The sequence below is a fragment of the Carassius gibelio genome, chromosome A8 (assembly GCF_023724105.1).
Source record: "Carassius gibelio isolate Cgi1373 ecotype wild population from Czech Republic chromosome A8, carGib1.2-hapl.c, whole genome shotgun sequence".
Classification (NCBI taxonomy): domain Eukaryota; kingdom Metazoa; phylum Chordata; class Actinopteri; order Cypriniformes; family Cyprinidae; genus Carassius; species Carassius gibelio.
Genome location: NC_068378.1, coordinates 13,905,230 through 13,922,682, shown reverse-complemented (window position 1 = coordinate 13,922,682; position 17,453 = coordinate 13,905,230). Strand labels below are relative to the sequence as shown.

The 17,453-nt window shown below is 39.3% G+C and overlaps 1 protein-coding gene across 1 annotated transcript; it reads right to left on the bottom strand.

The window, feature by feature from the left end:
- Window positions 1-1,630: 1,630 nt before the first annotated feature.
- Window positions 1,631-16,795, bottom strand: snrnp200 (small nuclear ribonucleoprotein 200 (U5)). The gene is made up of 45 exons (XM_052604076.1): window positions 16,458-16,795; window positions 15,956-16,119; window positions 15,692-15,863; window positions 14,918-15,110; window positions 14,776-14,831; window positions 14,593-14,688; window positions 14,069-14,221; window positions 13,883-13,982; window positions 13,606-13,742; window positions 13,418-13,495; window positions 13,142-13,315; window positions 12,434-12,571; window positions 12,095-12,250; window positions 11,744-11,914; window positions 11,463-11,656; window positions 11,220-11,343; window positions 10,959-11,108; window positions 10,259-10,369; window positions 10,036-10,167; window positions 9,756-9,944; window positions 9,190-9,387; window positions 8,846-8,998; window positions 8,671-8,751; window positions 8,491-8,574; window positions 8,267-8,373; window positions 8,056-8,174; window positions 7,780-7,934; window positions 7,430-7,619; window positions 7,065-7,235; window positions 6,810-6,970; window positions 6,459-6,686; window positions 6,166-6,357; window positions 5,874-6,052; window positions 5,606-5,757; window positions 5,250-5,358; window positions 5,041-5,149; window positions 4,761-4,950; window positions 4,393-4,557; window positions 4,032-4,153; window positions 3,796-3,939; window positions 3,321-3,497; window positions 3,077-3,237; window positions 2,871-2,952; window positions 2,404-2,496; window positions 1,631-2,293 (listed from the first exon to the last, which is right to left on the bottom strand). Exons 1-45 carry the CDS (start codon window positions 16,500-16,502, stop codon window positions 2,144-2,146), a joined length of 6,405 nt encoding a protein of 2,134 aa, XP_052460036.1. The 5' UTR covers window positions 16,503-16,795; the 3' UTR covers window positions 1,631-2,143.
- Window positions 16,796-17,453: the final 658 nt, after the last annotated feature.

Sequence of the window (17,453 nt, the reverse complement as noted above, 5' to 3'; positions counted from 1 at the left end):
GATGATGGACCATCACCTTCAACTCAACCTTGCCAAGACAGAACTGCTTGTGATTCCAACAAACCCATCGTTCCATCACAATTTCACCATCAAGTTAGGCACATCAACCATAAACAGCTAGAAGCCTTGGAGTTATGATTGATGATCAGCTGACTTTCTCAGACCACATTGCTAAAACTGTCTGATCCTGCAGATTTGCTTTATTCAACATCAAGAAGATCAAGCCCTTTCTTTCGGAACATTCTGCAAAACTCCTTGTTCAAGCTCTTGTTCTGTCCAGGCTGGACTATTGCAATGCCCTCTTGGCAGGTCTTCCAGCCAATTCTATCAAACCTTTACAATTAATTCAGAACGTGGCAGCAAGATTAATTTTTAATGAGCCAAAAAGAATACACGTCACACCTCTGTTTGTCAATTTGCACTACTTCCAATAGCTGCTCGCATAAAATTCAAGGCATTGATGTTTGCCTACAAAACTACCACTGGCTCTGCACCTATTTACCTAAATTTGTTACTTCAGACTTATGTGCCCTCTAGAAGTTTGCGTTCTGCAAGTGAACGTCGCTTGATTGTGCCTGGTGGAATGAACTGCCCAACTCAATCCGAGTCCTTAGCGATCTTCAAGATTCGGCTTAAAACCCATCTCTTCCATCTTTATTTGACCATCTAACTTTAACACTCACTATTTTAATTCTATTCTTTAAAAAATCTAACTACCTTTCTAATCTTTTTGTATTCTATTTTCTTTTCATTTATTATGCAATTGTATATGTATGTGTGTGTGTATGTGTAAAGACCTCTAACTAGCTTACTCTATTCTTTTATTTTTTAATCTGTTTTCTTTTTTTTATTATATTATTTAAAATCCCATGCTACGTGTACTGTGTTAACCTGAGATTTGTTATAGCACTTATATATCATTGCTCTTTTTGTTGTTTTTGATTGCTTCCACTGTCTTCATCTGTAAGTAGCTTTGGATAAAAGCGTCTGCTAAATGAATAAATGTAAATGTAAAATAAAATTTGTCACCAAATATCATTCCATTTGCTGAAACACAGAGAAAGTTGTGGCCAAAATAAGACTCAACTTTACCCCACAGTGGACGAAAACGTCCCCAACAACACATAAGGGTTAAGAGATTTTGGAAAAAACTGGAAGGCTTGTGACTGTCCCATTAACTGGCAAGTAAAATACATATATATTTACCCTTTTACCCTATTTGCAGTCGCCTCACTGAGTTGAGTGATGAGAGGAGAAGTCCTGCACACAGAGAGAGGGGCTTCTCAGCCGTCTACACTCCCTCAACTCAGAGCACAGCTACCAAACTGGAAAACCAGAGATTCAAGGCAATAATAAAAAAAATAAAAAATCAGTCTAGATCTAGACTGTTCTTTTTGTTCACCCCCCTTGAAAATTTATAGAAAATCACGAGCAAAAGTTATTTCTCTTAAATATTTAAGCAGCTAGATATCACTATTTGTACAATGAAACGAGCAAAAGTCACTCTGGTAACATTGCTTTTATTCAAGCCCATCAATCTCTGAAAAATTCTAAAAATCATTATCCAGTAAAGATGAACCACTGGAAAGGTCATTGAATTTCATAAGTCAAAAACTGAGACGAGTCGATGTTTTTGGGAATCAGCAACATGCCACTTTTATTTTCCTTACATGTCAAATATTCATAGTTGCACTTGCATTAAGATGGTCTAGAAACGGTTTATGAGTTTCATTTTTCGGATGGAGAAGTGATTTCGGTGCAAACTTCAAGACATAAAGAACCAGCTGGAACAAGTGAAACGCGACAAGCGCAGCCTGCAGAACTACGTCCACTACCTTAAGGCTTCATACACAAGTGTGTTTGGAGACACTGCTTTAACAAGCTGATTGAATCTCCATATCTAAACACCATAAATGAGCCATTTCTTTATTTATTGAAGTTATTCTTAACGCTTTTAATATACATTAAATGACCTCAATGATTTCTTCTGATGATCTTTTAATAAAAGTGCAAAACAAAATCTCTAATGTTCGTTTCTTTATTAAAAAAAAAAAAAAATCACAATTAATGAAACTGTCACAATATTCCTCAAAATACATATAAAAAACACTTGATAGAGCCATTCACTATGACTAATCTGGGATTAATCACTGTCACTTTCCCCCTCACTGTCGGCTTCATTAACGTCCATGCTGAACTTGTATTCCTGGTCGCAGCCCATGTAGGCATCGCTCATGAAGTACAGTGTGTAGTTGTGCACACCAACAACAGGTGCCACAAAGTCAAGTTTCACCTGAGGGAAGAAAACAGACTCAATGTCAATGTTTTTTTTTACTACAATTAGAGTATTAAAAAAAGACAGGAATAATGCACTACTGCCTTGGACATAAAAGCAGGACTGACCTTGGCCTTCTGTTGAAGAGTTAGCCTCTTGATTGAGATGAGACTGTTTGATTTGGGGTCTCCAATAACAACCCACCAGCCTTCTTCACGTTTCTGCACAAAACAAACAATGTCATGAAGTAATGCTGCATTTCTATTAAATAACTTTGAAACTGTTTATCTTGTTGTAGATTGGGGTCAGTTCGTTTTTCTTTTTTTAAGAAATTAGCTTCTATTCAGCACAGATGGTTGAAATTGAATAAAAGTCATAAAGACTTGGATTACAATTAAAAATGTATTTAAACAAAAAACATTTCAGTAATATTTCAAGATATTGTTTTTTTTCTTTTTTCCACTGTATTTCTGATGAAGTAAATGCAGCATGCGTGAGCATGACACTTTATTTAGAATTTTTCTTTTTACAAATCTTACAGTCCCAAATTTTTTGAGCATTATTTTAAATACAGAGTTTGTCGATAGAAACTCACCTGAGGGAACAGTGGAGCAATGACAGGACCTGTAACTTCCTCTTCTCGCTCCAACTGCACTTGGACGACCACTGGATTTCCACTGTGAGCACAAGAAGATCAATTAATATCTTCAGTTATTAATGGTAAGAATTATTAAAATGTACACCCATGCAAGGTTACGCGTTTTCAACTGAAGCCTTTTGCATTTTGAGTTCAGTCCGTACCTCTTGATGTTGTCTTTTTCAGCCACTTCGTATGACAGTTCAATGTTGGGATAGCGGTTACAGAAGCGTGCCACGTCCGCCATTTGTACATCTGTAAGCTGCAGAAGACCAGTGCGATCCTCGTCTTCCATCTCCATGATGTCGAAGATGCTCTCCACACCCTATACACGGTCACAGAACAGATATGAGTGAGACAACCAAAAGATAAAGTTTAGCATTTAGATGATGATGACCCAGTTCTCACCTTGTCTGTGCAGCGCTTGATGTGTTCAGAAGTGAAGTGGGGTAGCTGTTTGAGGTATGAGTCTTTGGACCACATAGCTTGGGTGACCATCTGAGCCAGCTCCATGGCAGCCAGCGCCGGACTCAACCAGCCGTTACTGGAGAGCACGTCCACACAGGCCTGGATCAGCCTCACAGCCTGAAAACACAGGCAAGAGAAGAGCAGAAACACTTAGGAAACATTTCATTAAAAAAAGTTATATAATATTATTAAAAATAATCATCTCTTTTAAAAAGGGTCTCTTGTGCTCACAAATACTTCTCTTTAACAACATTTGAAAATATATTAAAACTAAAAAGTAAAACCTATACATTCAAAAATTTAAATGCACACAAAAATGCATTTAATTATTAATTTGTATGGACTGGGGCCACTAAAACTTTTTTTGTTGAGCTGTGAATCAGGTTCACTGTGTGCTCAAAGTGTTTCCCCTCACTTTGCTTAGGATCTCCTCAGTATCTGACTGGAGCTCAGCGCTCAGCTGCATGCGGGACAGATGAGCCTGGAGCAGCAGGTTGGTCTTCACATGAGGGTCGTTGAATTTGGGGTTGTTCAGTTTGTGAGGAACTTTCTGAGCCAGCTGAAAAAGTACAAAAAAACAAAAAAGTTAAATGGAGAGCTCCGATGCTATGATTATACTCCGTCATTAAAGTAAAGTGTATTTTTACTAACCTGCCGCAGCAGAGTGTCTTCATGGTGCCTGATGGGAATGTTTTTATACTCTGCAGCATTGGAGATGATCTCGATGAGACCACGGACCTTTGTCTTGGCGTTCAGTGACATACTAAACAGCTCTGGAGAGAGGACAAACACAGATAACAGTTGCATCAGATGAGATGGATGTAGCAAGACAATCAAGAGGCATGTTTGAAGCATGGGGATTATGTTCCAATTCTGTACGAAATCCCAACCCTACATCCTTTTTCAATAATCAATTACACTCGGATGTATCTCACAATGCAGGAGAGAAGATCTGTTGCTTCTTGTTTCAAAGAGACTTCACAAAAGTGTGTTAAACAGAGAGAGTCCTCACCAATGGTGGTGTAGTTTATGTAGTAATAGGCTGCGATCATGCCCAGATTCAGAGGTGCCACATCCATCTCATCCTCGATGCTGATGCACTTGGACTGCTCCAGATCTTGCAAGGTGTTTTCCACCAGTTCAGACAGATGATCTGACAGGTGACGATGAGACATACCTGTAAAACAAAGATATTTTAGTCTCTGATGCACACACACACAAAAAAAAAAGTTACAATTGCATTGTTGCTTGACTTTACACATGTATTCATGTTGCATCAAACTCTAGATTTTGTAGCATGAAGTCTAGATTTTGAATATCAAATCCATTTGTTCTGCTGTAGTGAGAATTGTGGTCATTTGAATGCTTGTGGTTCCTCACCCTGCAGGTTGTAGTAGTTGGGGTTCTGGGTCATGCGGCGATACAGAAACGTCCATGTCATGTAGTCTACAGCGTCCTGTTTGTTCTCCACCGTCTTGGTGACGATTTCAGCATTGAAATGGTCGTGAAGACAGTGGTCCAGGTGAGACTCCACAGGCAGAGGCTCGTAGAGAAACTTCTTGAAGAAATCCTAAAGAACAAAGATGTTCAAAATTAATAAGAGTTAATCACCAACGGTGATCTTAAATCAAGAAAATCTGTGGATTAGTTGAAGCTTTACCTTTTTGGACCCTTGACACATGATAACACAACGGCCCTCGTCATCCTGGAGAGGACGGTTAGCCTTTCCTACCATTTGAAGCACATCATAGATTGGGTAGTCCACATATCTAGTTGGAGAAAGACATTTATGAGCAATACACATGCAAAGAGTAAATACTTGTGACTGCATCAATCATTTGAGCCCTCTAATGATAAGAAAACACTTACGCATGGATTTTTCCGTTGTAGTACTGCGTGTCCATGACAATCACCAGGTGGGCCGAGATGTTGGTGCCCCAGCAGAGAGAACGAGATGCTACCATCACCTGAATGGCACCTGGCATGAAAGAGCAGGAGGGTGCAATGTGAAATCTTATATCAATATATTCCTGTCATTATATGAAATTAAGATCAATTAATCAGAGAATTACCTAAATTAATTTAATTTTCTTTCAACTTACTCATGACTGCTCAAAAACATACACCTTGTATATTCATTTTCTAACAAAACATCAGTACTACTCTGAAAGGTTTTCGAACAAATTATACTCGTTTTACAAATCGTTAGGTTTCATGTGTCTTACCAGAAGTGAAGAGATGCTCCACAATCCTGCGCTCCGTAGGTGAAAGGCCCTCATGAAGGTATCCCACCCCATTAGAGAGGGTCTCCTTCAGTGTAACATCAGACAGATTCTCCATGAATGGAGCCAGGTCCTTCTCAGTTGAACGCAGGAACCTACAAGGGATGTAAATAAGGAGAGAGGTCAGATGCCTGATGTCACTCAGGAAAAGAGCTGATCAAAGAAGAGTCTATATTAGTGTAGAGATGTGATATCGATCTGCTCCCAGCACCTTTGTGGGACCACGTCTGCAGCACAGAATGTGAGGATATCGATAGCAGTGAGACGAGTCTGACGTCTCGATGGCACGAACACCAGCACTGGCTTGGATGGGGAATGTTTCATTATGGCGTGATACACTGGTTTAGCCATGGACAGCAGACGAGTCTGTGTGTGACTCACATTGAAGCCCTAAGGAGAGGGGAAAGCACAGTGAGGAACACGAAATAAAATTTCACCAAATGTAGCAGTCAAGATTGTGCCTAAACATTACATAAAATTAAGCAACAGAGCTTCAGACCAACCTGGATGTGAAGTTCAAGAGGAACCGGCCTGACATTGGGATGGAAGTTGAAGGTGGCTGTAGTGCTGCAGCCAAGCCAGTGGGCCACATCTTTAGCATTGGACAGAGAGGAGCTAAGGGCCACGATACGGATGGGACGCTCAATCTGAGAGGAGATGTACCTCATCCTGGAGCAAATCACCTCCAGCACAGGCTACAAGAGACAGAAAATTAAAAATAAACCAAAATAAATGATCTCTGGTGACTTAACAGCTCACTAATATAGTTCAGAAACCATAATAAACCAACACTTACTCCATTGTCACCACCAATCAGATGAACCTCGTCTACAATGAAGAGACTAACGTTCTGCACATTCTTCCTCTGTTTCCAGCGGCGGGATAAGATGTCCCACTTGTCTGGGGTGCTGATGATGATGTCGCCTTTACCCAGCAACTTGAGGTCAGTGCTTGTCTCACCGGTGAGCAGGACAACCTTCTTACTCAAAGTATCCTGGAACTTCTGGTGCCAGTCAACAAAGACCTGCACAGAAAAAAAAAAGTCTCAATGATTAAATGTAATTCCTCATTTCACTGACTTTCTTAATTTTATAGAAATTCCACATCAAGACATTTATTTCCAGAAGGGAGATATTTATGGACATACCTGTTCGGCCAGAGCCTCCATGGGTGTGATGTAGACACAGCGGCCCTCTGGGTTGTGAAGGAGCATCCTAAGAATGGCAAACTCAGCACATATGGTCTTCCCGCTGCCAGTGGGGGCGCCAACAAAGACGTTATCATCGCTGTTGTACAACGCATTGAACACTGAGGAAAACAAGAATAGTTTCATTTAAAAGGTACTTTGAAGATCTTAGTCAAATATGTAGTGTGTTGTGGATGATCTACAAAAGGCAGGTACCTTGGGTCTGGATTGGGTTAAAAAAGGGAAACTTCTGGTAGAGGCTCTCGAAGGCTGTGTTTCTTAGAGCAGACACAGGCAATGGCTGCAGGTCCAGCAGCTCGGTGGGGGGAGGATATTTCTCAGGAAGGATCAGGTGACGGAAAGAAACAGGCAGCTGTGTCTCACATGCTTGGAAAAAAAAGGGAGAGAGAAAAAAAATCTTCAGACTTCATTTCAGACTTCTTTAATACCTCCAATGCTTTATTAACCTTACAAACAGTACTATTGTTTTTGGTCACTACGTCAAAACCATAATGAATTAGAATTTATATTTTTCAATATGGTTTAGTAATTTGTTCTGCAGTATTAAGTTGTAAACTTACACAGCCAACGGTCTGAAGATATGCGAATGAAGTATTGTGGTGGCAGCGGCTCAAACACGGGCACAAAGAAAGTAACAAGATGCTCATCCTGAGCGTACTTGGCCTTCAGGAGGAAGTACTCATGATGAAGAACGACCTCACTGTCCACATCCTCCACTAAGATCCAGAAGGCCTCAGATGAGCCGTGCATCTGTAAGCAGCAGACATATAGCCGTCAGTTCAATGACAAAATTCTTAAAATGAAGGAAAAAAATTATATATATATAATATTTTATATAATTATTTATTCTTGTGAAGATGAAACTTGTAATATAACTAATAGTCATTTACAGATCTTTTTTGAGACTGACCTTGTCATCCCACTGGAAATCCGGTGTGATGGTGAGCTCCACTTTCAGAGTAGAGCGTGTGATGGGCTGCAAATGAACTGCCAGGTCCAGCTTTGGGAACTGATGGACATACTTATGAATGGTCTTACCCATCTTTGGCATGCGGATTAACTCACCTGAAAGGTTTAAACACAGATCATGAGACAACTACATAAAATTCATAAAAAACACTTGTAGAGACACCTGCATATAAAGACAAAACTTGGCTAGCACAACGTATTGATAACCACTATTCACCAATTTCGTTGTGGTTCAGATCATAGAGGCGCTCAAAGGGAAAGTTCTTCTTCTCTATCTTTTTGATGACCTCCTCTGGAAGCTTACGGAACTGGCGCAAGGGAGACATCGACTGCCACCTTGAAGGAAAGAAAGCCAACAGAATGAACATCACATTGGATAATAAGCAAAACATTTAAGTGGCAAAATCAGCAGCATCTTGACAGCTTACATCCTTTTGTCGATCATCTTGCAAAGGTTCAAAGTCTTGTCGGTAAGTTGGGCCCAGCCTCTGCTCAGGACAATCTCAAAAATTGCCCTCATAAGCCTGCCAGCACTCTGTAGAATAAAACAGAACATTAATACAGAAAATCTATGCATATTCACTGATTTTTAAGAGATTCAATTGATGGTTGTTCTTTAGGCCTTTACATAAGACAAGATAAGGTCACTAACCTGCGTCACATAGACCATGTCAGCCATGAGAGCAAAGCCCTCCAGTTTGAGCTGAGATATATATGCCTGCAGCAGCACATTAATCTGAGAAACAGATGTCACATTCAATTTAAGAGAAACAATCATAATCATAATTAAATGCATATCCGTATTTAAAGTTAGATCTTAAAATGCATTTACCTTTGCACTGGGCTCTTCAATGCTTTCCTTCACTGGAATAGGGACTCTCTCAAGCAGTTTCTGAAGCTCAAGTTTTTCTTCCTGTCAATCAGAACATCACAACCATGTTTATTAGATCCTGGTGGTAGAGGGTTGTTCAAATGTTTCAGCAGGTTTAATTAGATAAGGCACGTACCTCTCTGACGGTGATGTTTCTGAACTCAGAGGAGAGCGAGAACACCCTGAAGAGCTCAATCTCACTCAGTGTAGGCTTCAGCAGCTGGTTGTAAGTCATTATGGACTCGTGGGTGATGTAGAAATGACTGGCAATGCGGCCTAGGTCTGTCACCTACAACACAACAAATTAAATTATTTAAACCACATCTGTTGCAGTCATTTAAAATGTAATTGATGTGTTTAGATGGGCCTGCTGAAATCCATTATGCTGGGTTGGGTATTTCAAGCTGGTACAACCTCTTGAAATACAATAAATAAGAATTTATTGTGCATAAGGGGGTTAATATGACAAACTGTGTGTACCTGAAAGTTGCCAGATCTCTTGTCATATTTGACCAAGTTGTTCTTCTCCAAGACGGTGGCTGCCGTGTGCACCAGGTCCATCCTGCGTCGCTCCAGCAGGGGGTCAATGCTGCGGTCGTCATGGGAGACGGCATATAGAGTGGGGTTCCGCAACATCCGGACATAAAGGTATGTGTAACCCAGCCAATTTACAGCATCCTGTAAACAGTAACAAATAGAGCAATAGATGCTTACATATTTTCAATAAAAGATTTTTTTCAATATGCTTAAATAACAATATAAAAACTACTTTTTCAATTTTGGAAACAAATGATACATAAAACCACATGCACATAAAATTATAATAAAAGCTTTTTTTTATATTAAAAAATGAAAATAAAATTGCCTATTACATTTAACATTAATTTCACAATATAAGAGTACCGTATATATATATATATATATATATATATATATATATATATATATATATATATATATATATATATATATATATATATAAAAATGGCTAATAATAAAAAAAAATGGCTGACTAATGAACATTTGCGTGTCTATTTAAAGCTCACCTTGGCATTCTGCACATTGCCCAACACTATCTCTGCATTGAGCATGTCTGGTAGTTTGGCCACCATCTGGCTCTCGATGGGCAGCTGCTGATTGAGCAAGGACAGATAATACTGCAGCTCTCCATGTGAAGTGATCAAAATACCCTCTCCCTTAGAGTCATACTGAGGCCTGCCAGCACGACCCAGCATCTGCGTCACAAAGGTTGAGTGGAAATTGAGACATTACTTGTCATCCATTTAACTAATCATGATACAGAGTATGTGTAGAAATACTACTGACCTGTAGGATATCCAGGGCTCCTAGCTCAGTCCATCTGCCTTTCTCTGGGCTGTACACCTGTGTGCCTTTGATGATGACAGTGTGCGCTGGCAAGTTCACACCCCAGGCCAGAGTGGCCGTAGACACCAATACCTAGGAAACACACATTCACGGTTCAATACTCTTGGTTTCAAAATAAGAAATAATCAGAAGCGTTCTTGACATTGCTGAATTGCATACTAACCTGAATGTGACGGTCAGCAAACAGATCCTCTACCAACGTTCTGTCCACTCTGGTCATTCCAGCATGGTGAATAGCAAAACTATATGGCAACAGATCTTTCAGCTCCAGGTTCTGTCAACGGAAAGTAAACAAATAGTCATCCAATATCCAACATCCACAATAAATGTGTTCAGTTACAACCAGATTATGAATCTGGGGACTTTTTATTGTACTAATCTCACAAGGAAAAAACATCTATAAAATAAATGGTTTTCTGGATTAATAGCTACTGGACATGAAATCAGCTCAAACAATGATGTGAGTCTGGGGTAGGATGAAATGTTCACCAAACAACAGCAGACAAGTGAAATGTCTGAAACTGGTTTGAAAATTAAATAAAAAATAAATAAACGGAGTAACAATTTATTATTTATTATAAATTATAGCCAATTATAATTTACTGTTGGAGTCATAAAAATTACAATAACTTATAATTTATGTTTGCAACTTTAATTAAAACAGTTGTAGGTTATCGTTATATTGTGTTTGTAAGACAATATACACTACATGTGCTAAATGCAGGTGAGGGTACTACACTCTAAAACATAAGCCAAAAATCTATATTTCTTTGTGAAAGAGTTCATGTAGGTCTTATTTCCAGTGTACATCAGTTTGAGGTCGTATCTGATGTCCAGCACTTTTGTGGTAGTTGTGATCTGACCTTGCACTGCTCTGCCTCAGTCCTCAGGACCTCAGTGGAGGCCGAACCTTCTCTCAGGAACAAACCCAGTGTGTCCTTCTCCAAACACATGTCCCTGATCGCACGTGCCGTCTTTCCGGTCTCCTTTCTCGAGTGCACAAACACCAACACCTAGGAAAAAAAAGAAATAAATGTTCAGGAAACAGAAGGGTGACTGAAACACATGATAGAATATATATTTGACTACAAAGAACCAGTCAGGTTTATAGTGTTCAGTTTCACCTGATTCTTTCCTGCATGTTCCATGATCTTCTCATAGACGATCTCATTCATAATCTGGAAACGCTTGATAGCCTTCTTTTCTGTAATTCCTACATAGGTTTGTTCCAGAGGCACAGGCCGGAAACTAGTAAGAGAAAAACATCCAAAATACATATTTTATTATACCTATTTAAAAAAAACCTATTTAAATTTATCTGCATACTGCTGCAGAAGACTTTTTCTCCACATCAGTCCATTTCTCACCTGTTGTCAAAATAGAAGAGCCCCTTGGATGGATCTACACGAAGGCAGGTCGCCACATCCTCATAGTTGGGCAGTGTGGCACTGAGGCCAATGAGCCTCACATCTTCCTGTGTCAGTTCCACATTGCGGATGGTTCGAGCAATCAGGGATTCCAGAACGGGGCCACGGTCATCATGCAGCAAGTGGATCTCATCCTGTATGACAGATCGCAACACATCGACTTGGAAAAACATGTAAGAAAAACTTTACAAAAGAGAATCTGACTCTACTAAATTACTTACGATGATGATAAGGCGCACAAGCTGCGTATATGTGCGTTCTCCTCCTTTCCGGGTGATGATGTCCCATTTCTCTGGGGTGCACACAATAATCTGGGTGGCGTTAATTTCCTCCTTACACAGCTGATGGTCTCCAGTCAGCTCAGAAACAACGATGCCATAGCTAGCCAAGCGCTGTAGACAGACCAAAAATGTTATATGAATGTACGAATGAATGAAGCCTTTTTATGGACATTAAATACTTTCATTATTTTAAACAAGTCTAAATTTGTAAATGTAATTCTATTCATAGCTAATAATTTATAAGAAACCGAATTACAGGAAATGATGAGGAAAAGGATAATGTAGTCTTACCTTGCCAAAGCTTCCCACCATCTCCTGTACCAGTGAGCGCATGGGAGCGATGTAGATGATTTTAAAATCATCAACATTGATGGTGCCATCCATGTTAATGTGCTTTCCGATCTCTCGGAGCATTGCCATGAGAGCAACATTAGTTTTGCCAGCACCCTGCAGATCAAAGAGAGAGATTAAAAACAAAAGCCTCAGTCTCTTTTAGAATAAATATCTTACGGCTAAATGTACAATTCAAATTAATTCCTATATTACATAATATTTATTTCACATTAAGTTTTTAATGGAAATGTTCATTTTAAGCCAGCGCCTGGACAGTTGCGCCTTTATCAGACTAACCGTTGGCGCGCAAACCAGCAGGTTCTCATCTGTGTCCATCGTGGTTTTGAAGAGTTTACTCTGTATGCGATTCAAGGTTTTGAATCCTTCGAATCCAGCTTGGGCATATTTGGGCAGCTTCTCAATCGCCACCAATGTCTAAAGAAAAAAAATTAGACAATCCTTATGAGACAAAAGAGAAATTACATAGGGCCAATCAACCAGTAATTAAAAATTTTTTTTTTAAGAAATTAACACTTATTCAGTATGCATTAAATTGATCAGAAGTGACATTATATTATATGTAATATACTATATTAAAATAAATGCTGTTCTTTCTATTCATCAAAATGTCCAGAAAAATTTTATCACAAAAACACTAAACACTACAACCAGTTTAACACTGATAAGAATTGTTTCTTCAAATCAGCATGTCAGAACAATTTCTGAAGGATAATATGACACTGACGACTGCATTAATGGTTGTTGAAAATTCAGCTCTGCCTTTACAAGAATAAGTAGCATTTTTTAAATATATAAAATAGTTAACCGTTTTAACGGTTAGCAAAACAGACTTCTTTCTTTCTTTCTTACTGACCTCAAACTTTTGAAAGGCAGTGTATATTTGTGTGGTAATTTAATGTAATAATCAAACAACCCGAAACCCCCCACAGAACGACCCATTTATCCCAACTTGAAGAAAATGTCTCACAAAATAGAGGAAAATACCTCATCATCACCAAAGGGTTTGGTTTTGAGAGCGGGCACATGGACCTCCTCATAACCTTTCCTCTGTTTGCGGAAGGAGCCGTCAGGAAGCTGACAACGCTTGTTGGCCATGAAGTGACTGCCCTGAGTGAAGGCCAGATCTTCCAGATCAAGCAGTTGCCTCGAGGTCACAGCCTAGAGACAAAGAACACAGGAATTATATACCTGTAAGACATTGGGTCATCAAATTAAAAAGCACTTGTAGTAGCTATAAAAAAAAAAAAAAAAGGCTTTGACCTCTCCATGATCAATGTCCATAGACTCCAGATCATCCACACGAGATTTTCTCACTCTCTCCCGGCGAGATCGCTCCTCCTGCAAGTAAAAACATAAGACCATAAGTTTCCAAATGGCTATCATTCTTTAAACAGCTAAATCTCCAACACACTCAGCTAAACTAACTAAATAAGGAGCGGAGTTCTGACCCTGATGATGTCCTCTTTTTCGGTCTCCTGCAGCTGGTAAAGAACTTTGGAAAGATCCTGATCAGCTTCCATTTTATTCATGATCTTTTCCTTCTCAGCCTCACTTTGAGCACTGGCCAGCATGGTGCAGTACAGGACTGGATAAAAAAGTAGAGCATAATGACACAATGCTTTTTAACACATCGTAAACCTCCAAACTGTTTGCACGAAGTCATATTTTGAAGCATATTCTCAGTCCATTTAATCAGACACATTCCTGACTATTGTGATTACTTACTCATGCGTCTGTGTTGGCGGAGGACCTTGATGAAGTCGAATGTGTTGAAGCCCAAAAGCAGCACCAGCTGGTTCTCACACTCTCTGTCATCACTGGCAGTCTAACCAAAGGGAGGAATGAATCAGCCACACAGGAAGACACACACAAACAAAACTCTTTGTCTCCAAGGTTTTGAACCCTCCCTACCTTAAGGATCTCCAAGACCTCATCTGCTTTCTTCTGAGACACGATAGCATCATTGTAGAAGCGGCTGAGCTGTCGCTGAAGCCAGAAAGCATCAATGTCTCGGGGGTGAAGATCTTTCTTTTTGGTCATCATTACGTCACCTGTGTTTCCCAGCTAAAGAGACAACAACATGTTAGGTTGAATTTTTGACTCGGTCAGTGGTTCTCAAGCATTTCTAACTCCAAATCTCCCCCTTTAATGAAGACAATATTCAGAGACCCTCTTATGTAAGCAGATATGTTCCTATTGCACTTCAGTTGTAATAAAATAAACTCAAAAGATGACATCAGTTTCATATTTTACATTTTATTTAAAAACAAATTAACAAATATTACATTAAAACTAACTAACTTTAAATAATAAAAATAATAAAAAAAAAAAAAAGAGACTACACTGGAATTTGGTCCTAATAGGTCCCGGACTCCTGGTTGAGGACCATTGCTCTGTGACAGGGTGTTCAGAAACACATTGGCCATGTGACTTACATTGGCAGTCAGGGTGCTGCTCTCATCTGCCTCCACTCCCTCACTGTCATCAGAACCTTCATCACGAACCTCTCCGTACTGGTCCTCATCGCCCTCCTACACACAAACAAATACATGCTGGCGTCACCTCAAGAGCTAAAAAAATACAATCAGACCACCAACAACCATCATGTAGAAGCTCACCTCCTCATCAGACTCAAACTGCACATTGACTCCATAGGTTTCATCAATGTTGTCATCTGCAAAAAAGAGAAGAGAGGTGTTACCTTGCTGAACATCATGATGAGAAGAGTTTGAAATCAAGAGCTTGAGCTAAATTATTTACCCATATTCTGAAGCTCTTTGTCTCCACCATAGTCTGAGATCTTCTTGCCCAGGTTGACCAGGACGTGGTAGCGTGTGTCGTCTGTAGGCCCCAGCAACTGCTCCACCTCTTTCCTCCTTTCTTTGTCTCTCATCTTGTCATTCTTCAGCACGGCCAACACCTCGTCTGCTGCTCCACAAAGGATATCCCTCGGCTTAAAGTAGAGAAAAAGAGCAGTAATTTATAATGTGGTACTTTAACCTAATGTAATCCACTGTTTACATCAACTCCAACATATAAACATCACACCACATTTATCAGACAATTAAAAGTTCTTTCTAGTGAACTAACAAAGAGAATGTTTTTGTGAATTCACAAAGCCATAACATGTTTAAACCGTAATAACATAGCACTGAATGGTTTTGTTTACACACAGTATAAAGAAAATTAAAAAGCGGAGTTCAAAAGTTTGGGGTTGGTGATGTTTTCTAAAGTCTCTTACGCTCATCAATTGTCATCTATTTGATCAGAATTACAGTAAAACTGTAATATATTATAATTTATAATAATTTCATTTTAAAAAGCTATTTATTTAAAATTGAAATGAAAATGAAATTTAGTTCGTTTTTGGTGCATCATTCCAATTTATTCTTTAGACAAAACAGTACAGAATTTATGTTGGTCAAATATTTTTTTCACATGAAAATGGTGCATAATCCTAGTAAACCCCACAGTAGCTACATTACAAATTTAATTTAAATTAATATCACATGTAAACAGGGGCAGTGATCATACCTGATCTCCAAGGGCTGCCTGAATAAAGCTGAGGAGGATTTCATAAGTTTCTCTGGTCTCTTTGGTCTTGGGCTTGTACACGATGCCCACCATCTCATCAATCCCCTCAGACAGCAGTGTGAAGCCCTTCATCTTGTTTATGTCGTGTCTGTCTTCATCTCTCTTTCTTCTCCTGCATCATACAATGAGAATGAATTGTTTAAACGACCATGACACAATGAATGAATGCAAGCCAGTAAACACCATGCGTTTCTGATAACTCACTTTGCTCTCCTCTCCTCAAGCATCTGCGGTTTGGTCCTCTGACTCCGGTCTCCCATCTTTGTCCCCTCCAGTTTGCCGACCAGAGACAACACCTCCCCGGTGGGCTCATCTCTGCGGGTGCGGTCGATCAGAGATCTGTCCGCTTGCAACACCAAGTTGGAGTTCTGAGGGGAAAAACACAAACCCTTACGATCGGTTCAATCCTAGCGAGCAGCCTAACGTTACATAGACTGCATTTGTAAATATTACAAGCACGAACGTGCTTCATGCGCTTGTATTCCACTAAGAGACTATTTAATTAAAAACTAAACGGAACATTTACTGCTACTTTGTTGACCAACAATGCTATCTAGTTGGGCAGCTCAACAGGTTTTTAAAATACAGAAAGTAACGTTAACGTTATGATCCAGCACGCGCACAATAAACCCCACTCGTTTAAGCACGCTTAGTAAACATATCAAACTCGTTGAAATTATTATTATAGATCTTATAAAACTCTTACCGCTTTATATTCATACTGCAAACTACGTGCAGTAACATCCGCCATGATTTCTTATTAACGTTACTGTAAACGCGGCCCAAATGAAATTTCGTTATCAACCAGCAGAGCCGGTGCTAGCGGAAAAACAAACGGCTAAATACACGACACAGCACTCATGTATGTTCTTAGTTATGCAAAAGGTAGCTTAGTGTGTACGAATTACGTGCACACTACAAAAATAACACACTCTGAAAAGTTCACTCTCTTTTCTTTATCCCCGAAACAGCGCTATACGTCTGAACCACGCACGACGGTTTCAAAACGCAGGTTGATGTTATTTCCGCTTCCGGGTTCGCACGCTCCTGAGTGTAGTGCGTGAAAAATGCTGCCTCTTCTGGATAGGAAGTGCATTTCTTTTGAGACACTTGAAAGGATTTTTTACATATTTTGCTGAAGAGGCAATGTTATTAGCCTGTCTGTGGTACTCAAAAACGTGAAGGCACAATATCCACAGAATACACCCTTTTAGTTGATCAGAGCTGATCAGAGCTGTCAAATTAGCATAGAATATATATATTTTGTAAATGAAAAATACTACAGAAATTGTTTTGAAAATGTTAAATTTGTGTTGAATAAACTTAACCTATTGTCTTAAGCATATCAAAGGGCAGATACTGCAAGTGAAATGATGGTATTTCACATGGACCCTTTCAAAAGTTTGTTCAGCAACAGAATACAGGGGTTAACCCTAATCTACAGTGTCACAGATATTTGACTTCTGGTAAGTTCCTATTTATCCCAACATTTGTGAGGAAAAGACAGCAATGCATGTCCACAGATCGAATATTCTTGTAATAATTGATGTCTTGTCAAATGTAATAATCCTTTTTGTTTTTCAGACTTTAAAGGAGCCATTTTTGGTGCTATGAAAGAGGTATGGAATAATTTTCAGCAATCTCTATTATATGGGATATTTTTATTTTTCCTCAAAACATTTGTTAAATACAGGTGCATCTC